The 22,044-nt window shown below is 30.0% G+C and overlaps 1 protein-coding gene across 1 annotated transcript; it reads left to right on the top strand.

Moving 5' to 3' along the window:
• Positions 1 to 20,852: 20,852 nt before the first annotated feature.
• hapE (CCAAT-binding factor complex subunit HapE) lies at positions 20,853 to 21,929 on the top strand (the record flags this gene model as incomplete). The annotated part of the gene is made up of 5 exons (XM_033574520.1): positions 20,853 to 20,934; positions 21,013 to 21,026; positions 21,104 to 21,160; positions 21,210 to 21,845; positions 21,927 to 21,929. The coding sequence occupies 5 exons, from the start codon at positions 20,853 to 20,855 to the stop codon at positions 21,927 to 21,929; spliced, it is 792 nt and encodes a 263-aa protein (XP_033422538.1).
• Between the last annotated feature and the right edge of the window lie 115 nt (positions 21,930 to 22,044).

Genomic DNA, 22,044 nt, shown 5'->3' with positions numbered 1-22,044 from the left:
TGTACTATTTAAAAGCACATGGTCTAAATTCTTAAGGATTTTTTATTTGCCAGAGCTTATATTAATAATATTATTATTACCTCTAAAACACTCGAAGAATATTAAACACCTAAATAAGGTTTTCAAGCAATTCGTAAGCTTAAACCTAAAAAAGCCTTTATAGAATTTTCTTCTGTTTATCTAGCCTATCTACGGCCAGTACCCTTTCTAGTGCAGTGAATCTTCCTTAATAACTAGTTAGATATACTAGGTATGTATATAGTGTTTAGGCTATTAACCCTAAAAAATAAAACTCCAGGCTATACACAACCTTTTATTTTTAAAAACCCTTGCTAAGGTAGAACACTATTTTAGCCTTACTGGGTGGTTTTGTTACTATGTCTCCAGGTATAAGTACTTTAATTACCAAGCTATTTTAATAATATAAAACCATGCTGCTAAAGGGGGTATTATAAATATCTAAACCCTTTAAGCCTACTACTTCTAAGCTACGAGCGTTCGAAGAGCTACAGGAATATTTTATAAATCCTTTATTCCTTGCCTATTTTTCTCCGGAAAGGTGTTTATATATTAATCTGGATGCTTTAATAAATAGATTAGGTGCTATAATTTATTTATTATCTTAATAATAACTATATTTATATTAACCCGGCTAAGCCTCCTCCAAGGACCACAGTAAAACTAGTTATATTTTTATCCAGATTATTAACTAGCGCCGAGACTTGATATTAGCCCACCGAACTTAAAGTCTCCTGCTTGGTATAGGTACTTTGGAAGATAAGGTATTTAATTAAATTATTTAAATTTATTTTACTTGTGTATACAGACCACGCCTTAACTATAATAGTTTAGCTACCCAGACTTTTTTAAGCTTAATTATCACAGACTGCTTAAATTTATACCTAGTTAAGGCCTTGAACTACATTTAGCAATTTTAGTTAAAGGTTATTTATTAACCAGGGAAAACAAATACCGTAGCAAATGCCATGTTATGTTTACCAGGTTGTAAACCTACTAGTTTAGATATTAATCTTAATTTAGCTTCTCTGCCTTAACAGTCAAAATATCTAAGTCCTTTAAGCAAGAATTGCGATGTGCTTATTCCGATAATCCTTAAACTACTAAGATTATTAGCTATTTAAAAGAACACCCAAGTGCCACGGAGGTTATTCTATATTAATTAGACAAGGACTATTATTTATAAAATATTAGCCTGGCGACAAATAATGGTTATATCTACCAAGGCCCTTAGTTAAAGGTGTTTTTAAAATAATCTATAGTTAGAAAAATTATTAGGGCCTTAATAAATACCTTCCTTGCTTAAATAGTTTTACTATCTACCAAGATAGATATTTTTTTTAAGACAGTATATTAACCACTGCTCGTGCTAGCTAAATAAACCTAAGTACTACTGTCCCTATAGAGCTTTACAACTAATTCTTGTGCCTCTAAAGCCTTTTTATACTATTACTATAGACTATTTTACTGATTTGCCTTTATTCGACGGCTATAATCAGCTCCTAGTAATTATGGACAAGTTTACTAAGCAAGTTAGGCTTGTACCAGGAAAAGTAACATAGGGACGCGCAGGAATACGGTTATACTCTGGTTAATTATCTAAGGGAGTATAACTAGGGAAACTAAACGCATTAATTACTAATAAAGATATTTAGTTTATATTATTGTTTTAGCATGTTTTTTATATTAGATACTAAATATTTTTTTTTTACAGCCTATTATTTTTAAATAGACAGTTAGATAGAGAGAATAATTTAAGTTATTAAAATAATACTACGACACTAGCTCACCTGTAACCTAAATATTTTCTAGATATCTTTTTTGCGTTTGTTTACTTCTACTATTAATGGGATAGTAAATACTTTAATAAAAGCCTTGCTGCATTGGCTACTATTTAGTATAGATCTGCGCCGACTATAGAATATAGTTAAAAAATACCTTAAAGGGCAAGATTTCTTATTTAGGCTAGATACTAAGGAGGCCCTTGCCTTTACCTTACTCTAAATAAAAAAGATATACAACCAAAGGCATAAAAAACCTCCTGTTTTTAAACCTGGTAATAAAATTATTATATATCTCCATAAGGGCTACTTTATCCCGGCTGCAAAATACTTTGGAAAAAATCTTTCCCAATAGTACTCTGCTCCTTTTAAAGTTATTAAGCATGTCGGACGTTTCTCCTACTGTTTTTAGTTACCAGCCAGCTAGAAATACCAAATATTAGTTGCCCAACTTAAGCTGGTTTCTAATCCCTAGAATAACCTATTTGGCCGTGCACCTGCCCGTCCTCCACTAGTTACTAATAAATATTTTTCTAATTAAATAAATTATTAGGAGGTGGAGCATATTCTTAACAAACAAATTATATAAATTAGCCAAAATCGAACTCCCTTTACCAAATACCTGGTGCGCTGGAAAGGGTACTTATTAAAAAAAGACTAATAGGTCCGGACTAAGGATATTGCCGCTAACAAGCTTATTAAGGAGTACGAGTATTCGGCTAATATACCTTTATTATCCTAGGCTAAAGATGGATAGTAATATTAATTAGGTGTTTTTATTTCTTATCCCTTTTTCTTTAAATTACTACCATCCCTTGTTCTATTAAATTGTTTTATTTTGCAATTTCCTTAAATCTCTTAATATGCTTCCTTCATCATATATCTAGTTAATAATAGTCAAGGGCGACCTTATTTTGTAAAAAACCCCCATATGTTGCGTGCTTATACGGGTTGGAACTGCATAAGTGGTTCTTAGCACTTACCCTACTTTATTCGTCCATGCTTCGAACGTTTGACCTCGTCCACCTTCAACCTTCAATCTTCATCTACACACTAATCAATGAAATTGACTATGTTCTTCCTCTGAGCTTGCGTGTTTTATATTTACCTTTGTATATTTCTACTTGTAATAGAATAGTACATACCCTAATTTTTAAAAGCCTTACTTTATTAGCTACTGTTTGGCATAAATCTGCGCCTGCTGTAAAATATAGTTAGAAAATACCCTAAATAAGAAATCTTGGTACTTAGGGTAAATATAAAAAAAAAGCCCTTGCCTTTAAAATAAAAAAATATATATACAGATTGTCATGGGCAATAAATTGGATGAGTACGCGAATACTGTAACTAAAATTATAAAAAACCTCTTATTTTTAAGCCTAGCAATAAAGCTACTTATATATCTCGGCAAAGGCTGCTTTGTGCTAGCAGTTTAGAAAAAAGCTTTTAAAAGTTTTAGTTGTATACGGTTAGGTTAGGAAATATATAATTAAAAAATACGACTATATTTTACACTATATTAATTTATTAAAATGGCTAATCAATCTTAGCTACTTAGGCCTTAGGCTAAATATGTAACTTTTTTAGTAAATACTGGCAAAGTTTTTCTGGCAGAAATGTTAGTAAAAGTATATATTAAAGGGCCTGTATTTTATAAAAGCTGTAAAATAAAAAATTATAGATATATTATACCTATATTAAGAAAGTTGCATTTAAATTTTACCTTATAGATTAAGTCGCCTAAATCCCCTCTACTATCTGAAAATCTATTTAGAAAAACCAATAATAATTACAAAGCCTTAGATTAATATATTAATAAATACTAGCAAAAAGTTGGGTCTGCCTTATATACAGTATTACTATAATTTCTAAGCCGGACACTGTAAAATTAATATAAATACTATTAGAATTTCTGCTAAATCCTAAATTAAAATACATGTGGCAAATTCATACAATTTTTTTATATAACTTAAGGTATCTAGCCAGAGAATATTCAGGCTATCCAAAAATTAATAATTTAGATCTAAATTAATATTTACATTAGCCAGTGATGCATATATAAATAACCTAGATTAAAAAAGCTTTAAAGGCTATATATGCCTGTTATTTAATAGACCTATTAATTAGGCAGTAAAAAGGCAGAAAACAGTTACTACTTTTACCACTAAAGCTAAATTATTGGCTATTTTGAATACAACCAAATAATTATATCAGTGGAAGCGACTAAATATTCAAATTACTAGATTTAAAATTTCAAACTCTATTTGATAACCATCAAACAATTAATCTCGTAATCAAAGAAAATTTAATATTTAAAACATAAATTAAAGCATATTAACGTCCAAAGTTATTAGCTTAGGCAGGAGATTTAAAAACCTGGATATCTAGTAGATATTAAGTCAAAAAATACCTGCTGACGATCTAAATTACTATCGAGTCAGAACCATTAAAAATTTACTAAAGCCCTTAATATGCAAGGCATTTTATTAAAATACCTACTTTATTAGCTTTAACGTACATATTAAAAGCTAAGGTGGGTGTGTTGGAAATAGGAGCCTAATATATTAAATACTAATTACTACTGCAAAATATTAGCAAAACCATGGAAAAATTATGTCATAATTTATGTCACAGAAAGCTATAAATATTTTGATCTATTTCTATGAGATTCTATAAGAAATTAATTAGCTATATAACTCTAGTAATTTTAAAGCAAGTCTAACCTGAGAAATTGAATAATTTAATTACCTAAAAAGGCAACAAAAATGCGAATATAAAATAATTTTTATATGAGCAATTTAATCTCTTTATTCTTTAATATATTATTATTATAAGAATATAAGAATATATAAAGTAAAGACTATATATATTAACCTACATAGCATCCGGAGATTAATAAATTAAAAGTTTAATAAGACGATAAAAATTTACCATGCCTAGGCTTGTCAAGAATAAATTCTAATTGGAATTAATTAATGGGTGAATAAGTATTATAGGAATACGAATAAGTTATTTTAATTATTGTCGGAGGAAAGTGGACCACTAGACTAACCAGGATAGGAATAGCTATGGGCTATATTCCTATTTAGAATTAGCTTAGGGAAATGGATTGTGAATACTATTCTATAATAGTATGGTAAAAGAATAATGGTATATAGGGATAAGATATATTAAACAAAGGTAAGATATAGTGGGCATATAATATAATAATAAAGAATAGCTTATACTTTCCTATTTAGGAAGGTATAGTCTTGAAGAATATAAAAGAATAATTATTCCATCCACATTTCAAGCAGGGGTTTGAGCTGCTTTTATACGGTTATACCTTTAACATCCTAGGGGTCTCCTTTCAAATTAATCTCGGGATTAATAAGTAATTACTTAACTAGGTAATTAGAATATCCCAATATTCTGACATACCCCCAGCTTCTAATATAGATATTAATTAATTAATATATATTTTTTTTTAAGCTAAGCTTTCTGTTATTTTTGTCGAAATATTATGCATATTCAGCATTTTTATAAATTTTTGATGATTTTGGCTTGAAAACAGTTTTGTGAATCCATCGGCAGGCATAATATTGGTAGATATCTATTTAATATCTAATTTATTATTTTAATTTTCTTGCCTGAGCCAGTGATTTTAGATATTAATATGTTTCAATTTTGTTTTAAATATTAAATTTTCTTTTGTTAAAAGATTAATAGTTTGCTGATTGTCGCAGTGAATCTGAAATTTTGGTTAAGCCCTAATTTTAATGAATTAAATAGGCGCTTCCACCAATATAATTGTTTACTACTACTAGTTAAAGCAAGTAATTAGCTTTAGTAGTGGAGGTAGTAATAGTTCTTTGTTTTCTGCAGGTCCATTGAATAATAAAGCTATAAAGCCTTCAGAGCTTTTTCGGTCTTTATTATCTGTATATGCGGCATCTTCTGCAAATATAAAGGGGTTTTGCGCTAATTTATTAACTTTAGGGCAGTTATCAGGAGAATATTTAATGGCTAAGTATCGTGTGCTATATAAATATGCAATTAAATAATTTGCAGCATGCATATGTTTTGGTTCAGGATTTAATAAAAATTCTAAAAGAATTTGGACTGCCTTAGCAGTGTCAGGCCTAGATATTATAGTTGCATAGATGCTAGACCCATTTTTCTGCTGATATTCTTTAATAAATGCTGCAGTCGCTTTATAATTAGGGTCAGGCCCTTGTTTTAATAAGTTTTCTAATGGCAGAGGTGTTTTGGGTGTTTTTAAATTAGTTAGGTAAAAACAATTCGCAATTTTTTTAATATATATATCTTGGCAGATCTATAATTTCCTATTAGGTCTGTCCCTAATAATTCTTATATTTAGAAAATTGGTTATTTCACCAAGATCTTTCATGTTATATTTCCTGCAAGAATTTATATTTAAATTCCTGCGCCTTTTCATGATTTTTCGAATGATATAATATAATTATATTATTAACAAAAATCATTAATATAAGCATATTATTCAGAAATAGGCATGGATCTTTAGAAATAGGTTTTAGACCTAATTCTATTAGTGTTTTTCCTATTTCCTTTTACCATAGTAAAGGCGAACGCTTTAAACCATATAAGGCTTTATTTAATTTTAAAGCTTTGCCTTTCTGGCCATATCCAGGTGGATACTAAGTATAAATAGTCTTATCTAGAGACTATTTAAAAATATTATCTATGTAAATTACATAGATTTAAGGTTAAATGCGGCTATTAGGGCTAATAAAGTCCTTAATATCTTAGATGCTAGGGTAACTGCCCTAGTATCTAAATTAGTTAAAATTTGCAGGTCACCTCTGACGCATATTCTAGCTTTAAATTTAGCTAGATATCCTTGGTCATCAATTTTATATGTAAATACCTATTTTAATAGTAGTATTTGTTTATGTTTTATATTTTCTTTTAATATTAATAACCAAGTGTTTTTATTTTCAAGCTAGTTAAATTCAATATTTGCAGCTTGAATAAAGTCATCCTTAAAAGAATGATTTAATAATTCACGCCAGTTTTTTGGTGGGTCAGGTAAATCCTTTTGAATTTTCTTGTTATTTTTATATAAAGCTGCTGAGAAAGCTTTATAAAACGATTCATGTTTTTTATATGCTGAGTCAGGTGACGGAGTTCGGTTATGTTTTGAACCTGCTAACTCAGTGGTTTTGAAGTATTTATCTGAATTACCTTAAATTTCATAAATTTCATGAATGTCATGATTTTGGTCATTATTTTAGTTATTATTTTGGTTGAAATAATCATTCTGATTAAAACATGTATTATCGATTAGAACGATAGGTAGAGTTAGGTCAAGTAATATAGGTTGATCACCTAAAATTTTATCATTTGTTTCAATATTTTCAGTATTTTTATTATTTTCGGGATTTTTAATATTTTCATGATTTTTGTTTTCATAGTCTAGATTAATTTGATTTATAAAGATCGTATTCATTGCTTGATGTGGCTGATATATTTTGAATAATCTCATTAAATTCGGCCTTAGATAAAGCTTCAATTGGTTGACCAGTTTCTTTATTAATAAGAGTTGGTAATTCATTTGGTTGATAAAATTCATTTTCATTAAAAATGCAGTCTCGGGCTGAAATAACACAATTTCGGCTAGGAATCCATATTCTCCAGATATTAGATGCAATATAGCCTACTAGAAAACCTATATTGGCCCTAGGATTAAGCTTTTGCAACCTAGGTATAAAAGGAATTCGAGCATAGGCTTTGCATCTATATATTTTAAGATTTAAAATAGATGGTTTTTTAGTTATATAGCCAGGTTTTATTAGCAGTTTCTTGTATAGGGTTTGGTGTGGGGTTAAAAACCCTACCTGCTTATTTGGAGTTCGTGAAGTTTAGAATATAGATAGCTGGTTTAACAATTTCAGGCCATAAATATTCAGGTAGATTTGCAGAATTTCTTAATAATCGATTAATAATTAAAGCTCCTGATCTTTCTGCAAAAGCATTTTGTTCCGGTTGTATTGGAGGTGATTCTATATAAATTATGCCCTTTTTTTTTTAGCAATATTCTATAAAGTTATCACCCAAGTTTCGATCTCCGGTGAATATTCTTTTAACTTTTATATTAAATTATTTTTCAATATTAACAAAATATTAAATGAAGTCAATAGTCTAGTATTTTCGGCCTAAAGACCTAGATAATATTTTGAAATTGGATCATATATATGTGAAATATATTGATTATTATTATAGGCCTGATTTATATAAATTAGGTCCCAGTAAATAGTTTTGAAGGGTAGATTTTTAATATATATTAGACATCTTAATATCTGCCTTTTAGAATTTGATATATATATTATTATGTCTCGCAATTTTTTATATCTTAAACATTATTATTTAAATTAATAATCTCGATATTGTCATCTACTGCATCTTTTAAATAGTTTATAATATTATAATTTGGGTGCCTGAGGTGTTTATGCCATAAAAATATAGTAGCGTAAACACGCAAAGCTCAGAGGAACTTGGTCAATTTCATTGACTAGTGTGAGGCTGAAGATTTAAGGTGGACGAGGTCAAACGTCTCGAAGCATGGACGAACAAGGTAGGTGATCGCTAAGAACCACTTATACAGTTCCAACCTATAAGTGTGCAATATATGGGGGTTTTTATAAAATAAGGTCGCCCTTGACTACCACTAGCTAGATACATGATAAAGAATGCATATTAAGAGATTAAAAAAGTTGCTAAATAAAATAATTTAGTGCGACAAGCGATGGTAGTAATTTAAAGGGAAAAAAAAAAGGGAATAGAAAAACAATTAATAAACATTATAATATAATCTTCGGCCTAGGGCGATAATAGAGGTATATTAGTAGTTAAATGCTTGTACTCCTTAATAAGCTTGTTAGTGGTAATATCCTTAGTCCAGATTTGTTAATTATTTTCTGGACTATATCCGCGCCAGTGTACTACATACTTAGTAAATAGTGTTGCCTTTCAGCCTTTTCTAATAGTATACTTGCCTAGGATACTTTTTACGTTATAATAATCTACCTCTTTAGGGAAATGTTTATCGGACACTGGTAGTAGTTTTAGCAGGGTTCTCCCAAATAGATTACTAGTTTTTGCGGGCTTAAGTTGTGTAACTAAAACTACTGGATAAATCTTCTATTATAGAGGTAACTTTAATTAATAGGATAAATATTTAATAGCCTTTTTTTTTAACCTTATAGGGCCCCAAGTATCTCTATAATAATTTCCCTAGTCGCTTTAATAAAGGGACAAATATTCTTTTTATAGCCAGAAGTAATACTTTATCGCCAGGCTTAAAGACAGGAGGGTTTTTATAATTTTAGTTATAAAATTTCTTTATTCTTAACAAGGCGAAAGCTAGAGCTTTTTTAGTATTAATTTAAGAACTCCTGCTTGATCTTTCTAAGATGCTTCTTAGGATATTCTATAGTTAATATAACTCCAGGCCGAATATTAATTAATGCGCGGAGGCGTTAGTGGAGGTGTTCGGAGAGATTTATAGCTAATATAAATAAAGGTATAAAGTTTTCCTAATCCATATTTAGGTTTTTTATTAATTAATATCAAAATATGACTTTAAGCATTTAAATAAGCCTTTTAGTTTGTCTATCTATTTAGGAATAGTATATAGTAAAATAAAACTACTTAGCTTCCATAACTATAAACATGCCCTTCCAGAACAAGCTTATAAATCTAGAATCACGGTCGGTAATTATATGCTTTGGAAAGCCCTAGTTATCCCCCAGAGGTAGTTAAGGTTATTATTCCCTACTTACAAGCTAACTAAGTGTATTTCCCGGGAACCAAACTAATGTGCTTTGTAAACTTGTTAATTAATAATAAGTAACTAATTGTTTAATAACAAAGATAAAGGTGGATCAACAATAAAGTCTATAGTTATAGTGTAGAATAGCTCCGGAGGTATATAAATTAGCTGTAAAGCCTTATAAGAAGAGTAATGCTTAGGTTTATTTAGCTAGTATAAGCAGTGGTCAATATACTACTTTAAAAAAAATCTGTCTTGGTAGATAGTAAAACTATTTAGGCAGGGAAGGTATTTATTAAGGCCCTAATAATTTTCCTAATTATAGATTATTTTAAAAACACCTTTTAGGGGCCTTGGCAGATATAACCACTATTCGTCGCCAGGCTGATGTTTCATAAATAATAAGTCTTTGTCTAATTAATATGGAATAACCTCCATGGTGCTTGGGTGTTCTTTTAGATAGCTAATAATTTTAGTAGCCTAAGGATTATTGGAATAAGCATGTTATAATTCTTGTTTAAAAAACTTAGATATTTTAACTGTCAAGGCGGAGTAAGCCGAATCGAGATTAATATCTAAACTAGCAGGTTTCCAAGCTGGTAAAAATAACAAGGCATTTCTATAGTGTTTGTTCCCTGGTTAATAATAATCTTTAAATTACTAAATATAGTTTAAGGCCCTAACTAGCTGTAAATTTAAGCAGTCTGTTATAATTAAGCTTAAAAAAGTCTGGGTAGCTAAACTAATAGTTAAGGCGTGGTTTGTATACACAAGTAAAGTAAATTTAAACAATTTAATTAAATACCCTATTTTCTAAAATACCCAAACCAAGTAGGAGACGAGTTCGGTGGGCTGATATCAAGTCTTGGTGCTAGTTAATAATCTAGATAAAAATATAATTAGTTTTACTGCGGTCCTTAAAAGGAGGCTTAGCCAGGTTAATATAGATATAGTTATTATTAAGATAATAAATTATAGTACCTAATTTATTTATTAAAGTGTTAAGATTAATATATAAATACCTTTCTAGAGAAAATAGGTAAAATATAATAAATTTATAAATATTCTTATAGCTCTTCGAACACTTGTAGCTTAGAAGTAGTAGGCTTAGAGGGTTTAGATATTTATATTCACTAGGTAGCTGGGTCTTTTTAAGGTACCCTATTAAGCAGTATAGTTTTATATTATTAAAGCAGCTTGGTAATTAAAGCATACCTAGAGACATAGTAATAAACCCACCCGGTAAGGCCAAGATAGTGTTTTAGCTTAGCAAAAAGGTAATAACAATATTATTAATATAAGCTTTGGTAAATAAAAAATCCTTAAAGAATATAGTCCATGTATTTTTAAACAAATGGTATAAAATTATATATTTTATTATAGCTACTTGGAAAACCTTTTGGCTATAATAACCACGGCAAGATAGTTTACATAGGTTTAACCAGCTATTAGTAAAAAAACTTGGCAGTGTTAACTACTAAGATATATAAATAATCCTTAACTATAGTAATAATTTCTTCCTGGGAAAATAAGGAATAAAAATTAGGCTCTCCTTATAGCTTGCAGGTTAATAACTACTTATTTCTTAGTTTCAAAGGTATTTCGCTTCTTATCCTAGACTGGTTAGTAAACAATAAAAACAGGATACCCTAAAGGAGTATAATTAATTGCTTGAATTAGCTTACTATAAAATTTTAGTAGGTTAAAAGTTTTATTAATAGTCCCTTTATCTCGCAGTCCTATATAGCATGTACACCTTGGCCTTTAGTATCTACTTTTACCAACCTTGTAATAATATTTTTATTTATTGTTTTTTAGGAATATTAATAATTCCTGTATTAAATCTATTATGCAGGGCATAGTATATATTATATTTTTTAATAGTATATTTTAGGCTTAAAGTATTTTAGTAAATATTAACTTTGTTTAATAAGACAATAATCTTATTAGGCTTTTTTTTAACTAGAATAAAAAAAAAAATATAACGGCTTGTAATATATATAAACAATTTTTTAATATACTAATAGTAAGCAAAGCTTAGTTTAGCTTGTTATATAGTATAATTTTCTAATAGCTTAATAAGACAGCTAGTATCCTTAATTAGTGGGCCTGTGGGAATAAATAATCCTTGGGAAGGTTATCTATAGCTTAATACTGTGGAAAAGTTATCCATGTTTAAAATAGTTCCTATTTAGAAATTAAGTGGTAATAATAAACAAAGTACTCATTAAAAGTTTATAGTAATTATAATTATTACACAGCTCTAACCTTTTATAGCTAAAATCTTACCTTTTAATTCTAAAGGTACTATAGTTTTAACTAACTATATATACAGGAAGATTTAAGTAGTATATTAGTTTAGTTTTACAAGAAATTAAAAACTTAAAAATATAAAGGCAATCTACTTAAAATTAAAAATAAATTCTTCTAGGAACAAGATATCCATGCCGACAAGTAATTTAGTGTAAATACTAGAAACTAAAATAATTTTGGTATATAAGGCCTTAATCTTAATATCTTAATAAGTCCTTAAAACTTAAAATTAACTAATCTAGGAAAATATAAAATTAACTTTTTTAATATTTTATAGTACTAATACTAGTAATAATAATTAAAGGCCTTGTATTTTTAATAACTTTATTTTTAATAGTCTTTATAAAAGCTTTATTAATAATAGTAAAGGGGCATCCCGAATTAAGGTAAATATCCTTAAGATTTTAGTAGTATTCAGGCTGGTTTTCGCGGTAGTATAATACTAATACTAAATATTAAAACAATCCTTTAATAAAAAATAAAATTATAATAGTTGTATAATATTACTACTTTGTTATTACTTTTAAAAGTAGTAGCGGGTAAATTACTTAAAGTTTTTTTTAATAATACTTCGGCAAATATTATATATATACTAGATTTACTATACTAATAATTATCCCTGTAAAAGGTAATATTATAGCTATTATTAAAAGAATTGTTAGCTATCTAGCCAGGTACTTGGTTAGGCAATTGGTTAGGTAATTAGTTATTTATAGGTTACCTAGTATTAGTAATACTTGCTTACTTATTATTTTATTTAGTGATCTTCCCTTTTAAATCCCTAAATGCCTTAGCGCTATAGGTATATTTATATAAAGTTTTTTACTATTAGTTTTCGTTCTATAGTTAATAAAACTAGTTAGCAGGTAGGCTTGGGTAATTATATAAATTATAATTATTATTTTATAACTAGTTGTAATTAGCAGGATTTGCTGGCTTATTAGCTATTTGCAGCTATAGTTTATACTAATCTAAAACAAGCAGTTAGTTCTACTAATTATAGGGCTATTACCCAGGAGCTTAACTAAGCTAGTTAGGATACTAATACATGTTCTGATTGTATTTATTATAATTATATAGTAGCCAAGTGGATAGGAATTTTTAGTAGGCTTAAAGGTAAAGTAGGTAGAGCCTTTTACTAATTAGTAAATAAAAACTGGCTTGTAGTATATAAATAATCTAAATAAAATAATATATCTAGTCCATAACTATTTTTTTTTTAAAAGGGTCTGGTTATAATAGGCCTGATTAGGATTAATTTTACCATATAATTAGGCCTTGAGGTTATTTTTTTTTACAGGAAATAAAATTTTACTAAAAAAATTATTACTACTCTAGTTTTTACAGGAACTTGGTTTTAGTTATCTTTAGTTAGGGTTAGGAAGCATGCTATTAAAAACAGGATTAAATATATTTTATACTATAATAATTTATTAAAAAGGCTGATAAATCTTAGTAGACTAGGCTAAGTATTTAACTTTTTTAGTAAATACTTATAAAAATTTTCCAGCAGAAATATTAGTATAGGTATATTAAAGGGACTGTACTTTTATAAAGGCTTTAAATTAGGTTTAAACTATTTAGCTAAATAATATAACTATTCGCGTCTATACCACTATTATTTCTATTTTGGTTAATAAAAGGCAGTGTACACAAGGTGTCCTTTTTTAATTTAATTAATTTAAAAATAAACTAAGTAAGGGCTGCTCTGCAGAGGCAAGCTTGTAAATTAGCTTCAAACTATTTTTTCCCCGTTAAATAGTAATAATATTTTTAATACAGTTAACATATTAATATCCTTGTAATAAATATAGTTATTAACCTATTTAATAACTATATCTTTCTTAAGATCTGGCCAGAAGTAGCCTATCTCCTCTGTCTTCCAAGGGCCGTTGCTATTTAATCTATTTCTACCTTAACCAGGCGGTCCGGGAGGCGGCTGTTGTTCGCCACAAGTCTTAAGCTACTCTAATTAACTGTTTATTTGTTAAACAAATGCCTATGTTGCTTGCATGGTAGCTAATATCTAAGCAAGAATATTTTAACCAACTCTATAGAGGCAGAGTGTTCGAAACAGGTTAATAACTAAGGTTTAATAAAAAAAATATACTATCTTATGGTAAGCTAACACAAGCGTCGGGTTATAAAAATTATTTAAAAAAATACTTTTAGCTCACATCTTTGTTTACTTTATTAACCTGACTATTATAGGATCAGGAACAGGGATAATTTTACCTCTTGGTTTAATAAAAGGGAAAAGCTTTTTAAAAATAGCTAAAATAGCTGGAAAAATACTTTTGGTTTTTATTTAGTAAATAGTAAACTGTTTAACTGTTTGGAAGACAGGTGGTGTCTAAGGTTTAGAGATTATTAAGGTAGAGGATTGTTATCCCAGAGGATATAAAAATATCTAGTTAACTACAGATTAATCTATTAGCCAGTTAGTATACTCCTGCTAACTTAGTAAATAATTAGTTAGGTGTATAAACTCTGCAACAGCTTAATAAATAGTAAAATAATTAATATCCTAATATATATTGAGTTACTATGACAGTATTACAGGATAAGTATTCCTCATGTATTAACTAATTATATTAGCTATTTAATTTATATTAGATTATACTTATCAAGCTTACCTATAAGCTTATATAGTTTAATAATTATTAATGTTCTCGCCCTAAAGAGGAGGGTATAGGATTATATGATCCTAATATTCAACCCGAACCCATTATTCCAACCATGCCCTAATATCCAGAGGCTTCATGGTGCACTATGTCACTGTTTACTTTGTTGAGAAGGAATGAAATGCTATATTGGTCTGTACAGCTCACCGTCCCTCTAGCTTGGCTGGCCCTCAAACTACGAACTTAAAAAGGCTTCAACCTACCAACATGCTATACTAATATCAATGAGATTGTCTGTTTTTGTTTTCCCCTTGGGCTAAACATGCTACACTGTATCAATTAATTCTAAGGCTACATTAGTCTTAGTCTTAGCCTTAACCCCTAAAGAATGTGAACCCTGGACAGACGCCTCTAGGGAATATAATTTAAAAAACAAAGAATATAAAAGTAATATTAGTAATATCTCTGCAATATTACTTATTATTTAAACTTCTCTAATTTATAGTAATCGGCAAGTTACTAGTAGTAGGTTAAAAAGTAGCTCATAGTATTTTAAAAAATACGAAAACTAAGCTAGCGCCTACCAACAAATCAAGAAAATGTTATATTATTTAAAAATACTATAAAATATAAAAATATTTAGCTAATTTAATTGATGCATGGGTTTCCTAATGGGAGGATATTTACTTTAAAGCAGTTAAATTAAATATTAGTTTATCCTGTTTCGCAGAATTATGGCGAGATTATTAGAAAAAAAATAAAAAAAATGCCCGCATTTTTTTTAAATTACCAAATAATCTTATGATTATATAAATTTCTATAATTAATAACAATAGCAAAAACTAACAGCATTTTAAAAATGAAATTGGTTAAATTAATTAAATTATAATTTCAAATTAAAAAATTGCAATGCATCTAATACTTTAAAATATCCTAAAAATATATAGGTTAATACTACGTTAGATGTTTATAGTTGCAATTTAAAAGCCAAATTTATTAATTTTTAAATAAATATAATTTATTCCGGTAATGTATATGCAGAAATTAAGTCTTAGCACAGTTCTACTAAAACCCAAGCTATTTAATAAAGTTATTATAATATAGCTTATATTCCGGATTTTTATATTAATATAATGTTAACTTTTAAGGCAAAAGCAGCAGGACTATGTTTTAATACAAAAGGGAATATATTAGAAAATTATAAAAAGCCAGTATAAATATATTACTAATTAAGTGGCTTAAAGATAAAACGCCTGAAATACTAAAATTTAGATATAAATTTCGCAAAATCTGTAAAACCCCTATTTAGACGCAGTAGACAATAATATTAGAATCATTAAATAATAATTCTTAATATACAAAAAATCGTGAAACGTAAATTTATTAAATTTTAATATTTAATATATAAAGATCTACCTTTCAAAACTATTTACTGGGACCTAATTTATATAAATCAGGTCTATAATAATAATTAAATACTTTGTATATATATACAGTTTCAAGATATTATTTAGGCCTTAGGCCGAAAACATAAAATTACTGATTTAATTTCGTATTTTATCTATTGAAAAACAATTTAATATAAATATTCTAAGAAATCTACGTAGTAACTTTATAGAATATGCACTAAAAAGGTATTGCGAAAAATCACCTGTAACCTAAACAAAATGCTTTCGCAAAAATATCAGGAGCTTTAATTAAAACAATCAAAATAAAGAAAATAATACTTAGAATCCTAAAATTTATAAAATCTATAAAATTCAAGGTAATTCAGAAGAGTATTTTAATACCACTGGCTTGAAAGTAAAAACACTTAGTTATTAATATTAAAAGAAATATATAAAAAATTAACAAATATTATTAAAATAGGTACTTATAAATTTGATAATTAAGGATATGTAGCTAAATATAAAGCTAGATTATATACCAGAGGTGACCTACAAGTTTTTAAATAATTTAAATATAAAGGCTGTTGCCCTAGTATCTAAAATAATGAGGATTTTTATTAGCAAGGTATAGCTGTATTTAACCTTAAATCTATGTAATTTAATATAGATAATATATTTTTAAACACTTCTCTGATACGACTATTTATATTTATCCGCCTGGATATGGGCAGAAAGCCAAAGCTTTAAAATTAAACAAACATAAAGTTTAAAGCATTTGCTATTATTATAGCCCAAAAAAAGGGAAAATATATTAGAAATTTGGGAATTATTTTTACCTAATTAATCTAAAAATGCCCAAACCACCTCTGCCATCGGAAAACTTACTGAAATTAGGGCTAGGCCTAATTATAAAGCTACTGCAGCTTTTATTAAAAAATATTAGCAGAAAAATAGTTCTAGTATATATCTGGGCCTAATATAAAAGCAATCCAAATCTTTTTTTTTTTTTTTAATTTTTAATCCTAACCCAAAATATCTATATACTACAAATTATTTAATTATATAGCTATAAATATTCTGCTTACAACAGCCCTAAAGTTGTAAAATTAGGGCTATATTTTATATATTTATAATAGATACCACATATACAGATAATGAAGACCAAAAAAGCTCTAAAGCTTCATGGCTTTCCTATATAATAGCCCAATTAACTGGGCTGCAAGAAAACAAAAAACTATTTACTACTTCTACTATTAAAACTGAATTTACTTGCTTTAACTAAGTGGTAGTAAATAATTTTATTAGTGGAAGCACCTATTTAATTTATTAGAATTGGGGCTAAACCGGAAACTCCAAACTTACTTGTGATAATTAGCAAACTACTAATCTTTTGGCAAAAGAAAATTTAATATTCAAAACAAAATTAGAACATACTAATATTCAAAATTATTGGTTTAGGGAGGAAATTTAAACGATAAATTGGATATTAAATAGATATTTACCGATAATAAGTTATACCTGTAGATGGATTCACAAAACTAGTTTCAAGCCAAAATCATCAAAAATTTATAAAAATGCTGAATATATATATACATGATATTTTAAAAAATAGTAAGAACCTTAGCTTAAAAATATATATTAATTTAGAAGCTGGGGGGAGGTATGTTCTGCAGAATATTAACGTAATCGGTAAGCGAGCGGCGCATTGAAGTCGAGCGCCGCACTTCTGTACTCCATATAAAATGGCACTTTTTGAAACCTTATATCTCAACCACCAGTAGATATAGAAACATCTTGATAAGATAATAAAATACATATAAACTCTAAAATGGTGTTTTTATATTTCATGTTTTTAAAGTTTTCTTGGCTTTAAATACTAGGACAACTAAAAATATAAAAAATACAGCTGTAATTTATCTTACCTGGAGAGATATTCATTCCGCAAATTTCTCTTCTTAATATATATACAGTACTATATTATACTGTATATTAAATTTTATGCCTCTACGTGCTTTATTGTTGAGATATTAGACTCTCAACAAGTGTCATTTTATATGGAACACAGAGGTGCGGCGCTCGCTTACCGATTACGTTAAGATATACTAGTTACCTAATCAGGAAACTATCAAAATAACTAATCTACAACCTATTGCAGCAACAGTAATACTTAAATAATTATAAGGAAACTCAAATTATATAGCACAGATTCTAATCCTGAATTAGTTTATGAAAAGAACCCGAGGACTTTAAGGGTATAAAAGCTGCTCAAACCCCTACTTGGAAAAAAGAGAGGATAAGTATTCTTTAACATAATATCTTCCTAAATAGGAAAGTATAAGTTATCTTCTGTTACTATACTATTTGCCTATTATATATTACACTTTAATATAACTTATCCCCTGTATATCATTATTCTTGTAATATACTATTACAGAATAGTATTCACAACCTATATCCTCTAGGCTAATTCTAAATAGGCACGCCTTTATTATTCCTATTCTGGCTAGTCTAGTGGTTCGTCATCCTCGGACAATTAATTTTCCTCTCTATTAAATTATAAACTATATTATATTTATATATTATCTATTCTACTTTATTTAACAACTATACTATAATTAAGCTGACCATTAGGAATTTCCCACATAATTTTACAGAGCCCGAAGATTCAACACTAGATGTAGTATTTTAGGTATTTTATGGTAATTAAATTGTATTTAGGTACAAAGTTATAAACATAACAATTTTGTATATCAAATTATCTTAAAATTTTATTAATCAGGACCACTTTTGTAAATCGGGATGGGAAAATGACAAGGCTGTATGTGATGAATCTACTTGGCCGGGTAGATCAACCGGTCAGCTAGGTAAGATAGTAGAAAAGAATATCACTATATCTTATACCAAGAATATTGGAGAATAATCCTTAATCTCTTCTTTGAATAGATCAAGATAATATATAGAACGCCCACAGATAAGGTAACGATACAGTCAATGGGATCATGACAACACATCAACGCGTCATTAAGATACTACCATAGCTTTGCGTCACTGTTTACTCAGCTTATCGATAAGGGTTCAGGACCCGAACCCGGCCGATTCTCGGCCTATCCTTCACACTGTAAAGGCCTGTAAAAAAAATTCACATCCCGATTCCATAAATCTGGTCCCGATTAGAATATAATAGTATAATTAGAATTTGTGCTTTCTACCGTCTCTACGTATATATTTTATGGTTAAATACTTACAGTGTTGAGCTTAGATTTCCTGGAAATTCCCAGCGGTCAGCCTAAACTATAATACATAATCCACTATTTAAGAATCCATCCACAAACCATGGTTAAAATGTATTTGTACCATGCTTAACTTTAGCGGCTACTGTTTTTCTATATATATGTAAGAAATAACAGATTATCTGTAAGTATATTCTTATATTCAGTGGCTTCACAGCTATGTACTTTTTTAGCATTTTCAAGACAGCTAGATCGTGCAAGATATAAAGCCTTTTTATTGTATAAATTAAAATACTCCCCAAGATTTATTTCCTGCGTTTCTGGGTCCCCCTTGTACACATACAGAGAAAATACACTCTTATAATATTAACTCTACTGCTGGGCTTGGTGCACGGTTTTTTACTGGATCTATAATTTAAAAATCTTAGTAGAAAATAACACTTATATGCAGGTCAAAATAGCCGATATTTTAAGCTTTTCAGAATTATAGAAAAGGTTATTTTCATTTCTAGGGCTACGTGCTGACGTGCGGGTATGTGGGCATCCAAGTATAGTTACCTTTTTTATGTTATTAGTGGCTTGGCGGTTTCGCGATAGTATCGCGTGACATCACATTGCGCCGGTGACCGCCATAAAAAAATTGGATAATCGGATGAATTTGACCCGTATGGTCTTTCTGTGATGGATTACAACAAAATAATATTTTCTGGTCTACCCCTCTTTGCTATGTAGGTATCCATTTGGGATTCCATTGGGAATCCCAAGGGCTAGTTTAGAAATAATCCTATACTTACATACCTCGATCCCTTTTAGGTTTATTCTGATCTCCTTACGTAATTGACATGCCCATCTACCCCGTATAGTAGATCTTTTACAATATTATTACTAACATTTTACTTTTATGAACTGCTTTTGTATTTTGAAGTACTTCGAAATATTTAATAATACCTTTAAATATATTTTGTGACGATTTGGTTGTCTCTGCGTTAGTAGAGATAAAACCAATTGACCATATAAAAGTGTACAAGACGACGACTAATCCTCGATCGGTCGTACCTAGCGCCCTACATAGTAACAAAGCCCTCAGTCTGGGCACTATGCTGGGTTCAATCGTGACATATAGTCATTGTTTAGATACCTTACGACCTATATTTTATATAGGAAAAATTACGCGTCTGGTCTGGAACATGCGTTAGGTGACCAGCCACGGTACTAGGTGCTTTTTTGCTTACTCTGTGGAGGGTCGTAGGTCCGGAGCGGGCTGAAAATAGAGCTCTCTCATTATATACCCCTTCAAGCCCACTGAGCGAAGCGAAGGTATATGGGTTGTATTACTGTATAATAGTAAAATCATAAAGTATATAGACACGTGATCGACGTACAATTTCGCCGCAACTGTTTAGATCATACTATAGAAATGCTTGGCATATCATATAAGCCACCTTATTTCATCATCTCTGACACCGGCCGAGAACTTTAGTGTACCATGTGTATGGCTCTCTCTAGGCTATAACCTTTCATTCCTCGTTCTACAACAGCACCAAACTGGGTCACGAACATTTGGATTCTTACAACTCTGCTTCCTGGCCACGTTGTACTGTGGCTTTTGTGCTGGAATTTGGAAGCCAGTGTCTTTTTCAAACATCTAAACCGTTCGCTATCTAATATTGGAGTATTTGAAGATCGACTGCATATTGTATACTGCAATGGAACAGTCTTCACAAACTCCCGGGCAACAGCAAGTGAGACAGCAGCCCGTGTACGATACTAGAAATGGTGGACATTATGGTAATTACTGCATCCTGACAAGTCCACATAATGTTGCCGACTTCAACGCGAATTATCAGTTGACTTAATTTATTGTAGGTGCCAGCGCAGCGGTATGATTATGTACACCTTAGAAAATGTGTACTTCCTCCTGTTCGAATTTATAGTCCGCTAACTTGCAATGAGCCAGCTCTCTGCACAGGGATATGCACCCGTAGCTGAGCTCTACACAGGCACTTGGGCAAATGTAGGTAATTTGCTATGGTGCAGTTACTTACAGTACTGATTTTAGCCAGGTTAACCAAGGCTTGCAAGGTACTGCCCGTGATATCTTGACAACATACTGGCAGCACATTATAAACCATCTTGAGTCTGACAATCATGACTATAAAATCCACCAGTTGCCATTAGCCCGTATAAAGAAGGTTATGAAAGCTGATCCAGAGGTGAAAATGATATCAGCAGAAGCACCGATTCTATTTGCCAAAGGCTGTGATATCTTTATCACAGAATTAACCATGCGAGCATGGATCCATGCTGAAGACAATAAACGGCGCACACTTCAGAGATCAGACATTGCTGCAGCTCTATCTAAATCTGACATGTTTGATTTTCTCATTGACATAGTACCCCGTGAGGAGGCCACATCACACACAAAGAGACCCAGCCAGGCCGGTGCTCCTGCTGGTTCTTCTGGAGCTGGAGGGGCGGGCCAGCTGCCACCACCTCAGCATGGGGTTCAGCATCACTCCCACCACATGGCCCCTCCTGATTACAATTTGGGGCAACATGGTTTGCAGGATCAAGAGTATCGCCAGCCAGCCATGTATGCAGGAACTGTGCAATCAGACCCAACAGCAGCATATGGACAGCCACAATCCCAAATGTTTGAAGGAATGTATGCAACCTATCCTCATTTACCACCACAGCAGGTATGTACCAGAAAGTCATACGTTCTACAGCTCTTCAAATATCATTGCTGGCATAGTCGTTGACTAACCGTGACCTTCAAGTGAATATTATCCGCGCCGGGTATCTAAGTATTCCACCGAATTATTTGTACTTGAATTTAGGTGACATGTCTTTGGATGAAGGGTGGAACTATTTGTTCGGATTTTTTCGAGTATGCTT

The sequence above is a fragment of the Aspergillus tanneri genome (genome assembly GCF_003426965.1).
Source record: "Aspergillus tanneri strain NIH1004 chromosome Unknown AapTan_5_pilon_pilon_pilon, whole genome shotgun sequence".
Classification (NCBI taxonomy): Eukaryota; Fungi; Ascomycota; class Eurotiomycetes; order Eurotiales; family Aspergillaceae; genus Aspergillus; species Aspergillus tanneri.
Note: the sequence above shows the minus strand (reverse complement) of the source record. Positions and strands in the feature narration are given on the sequence as shown.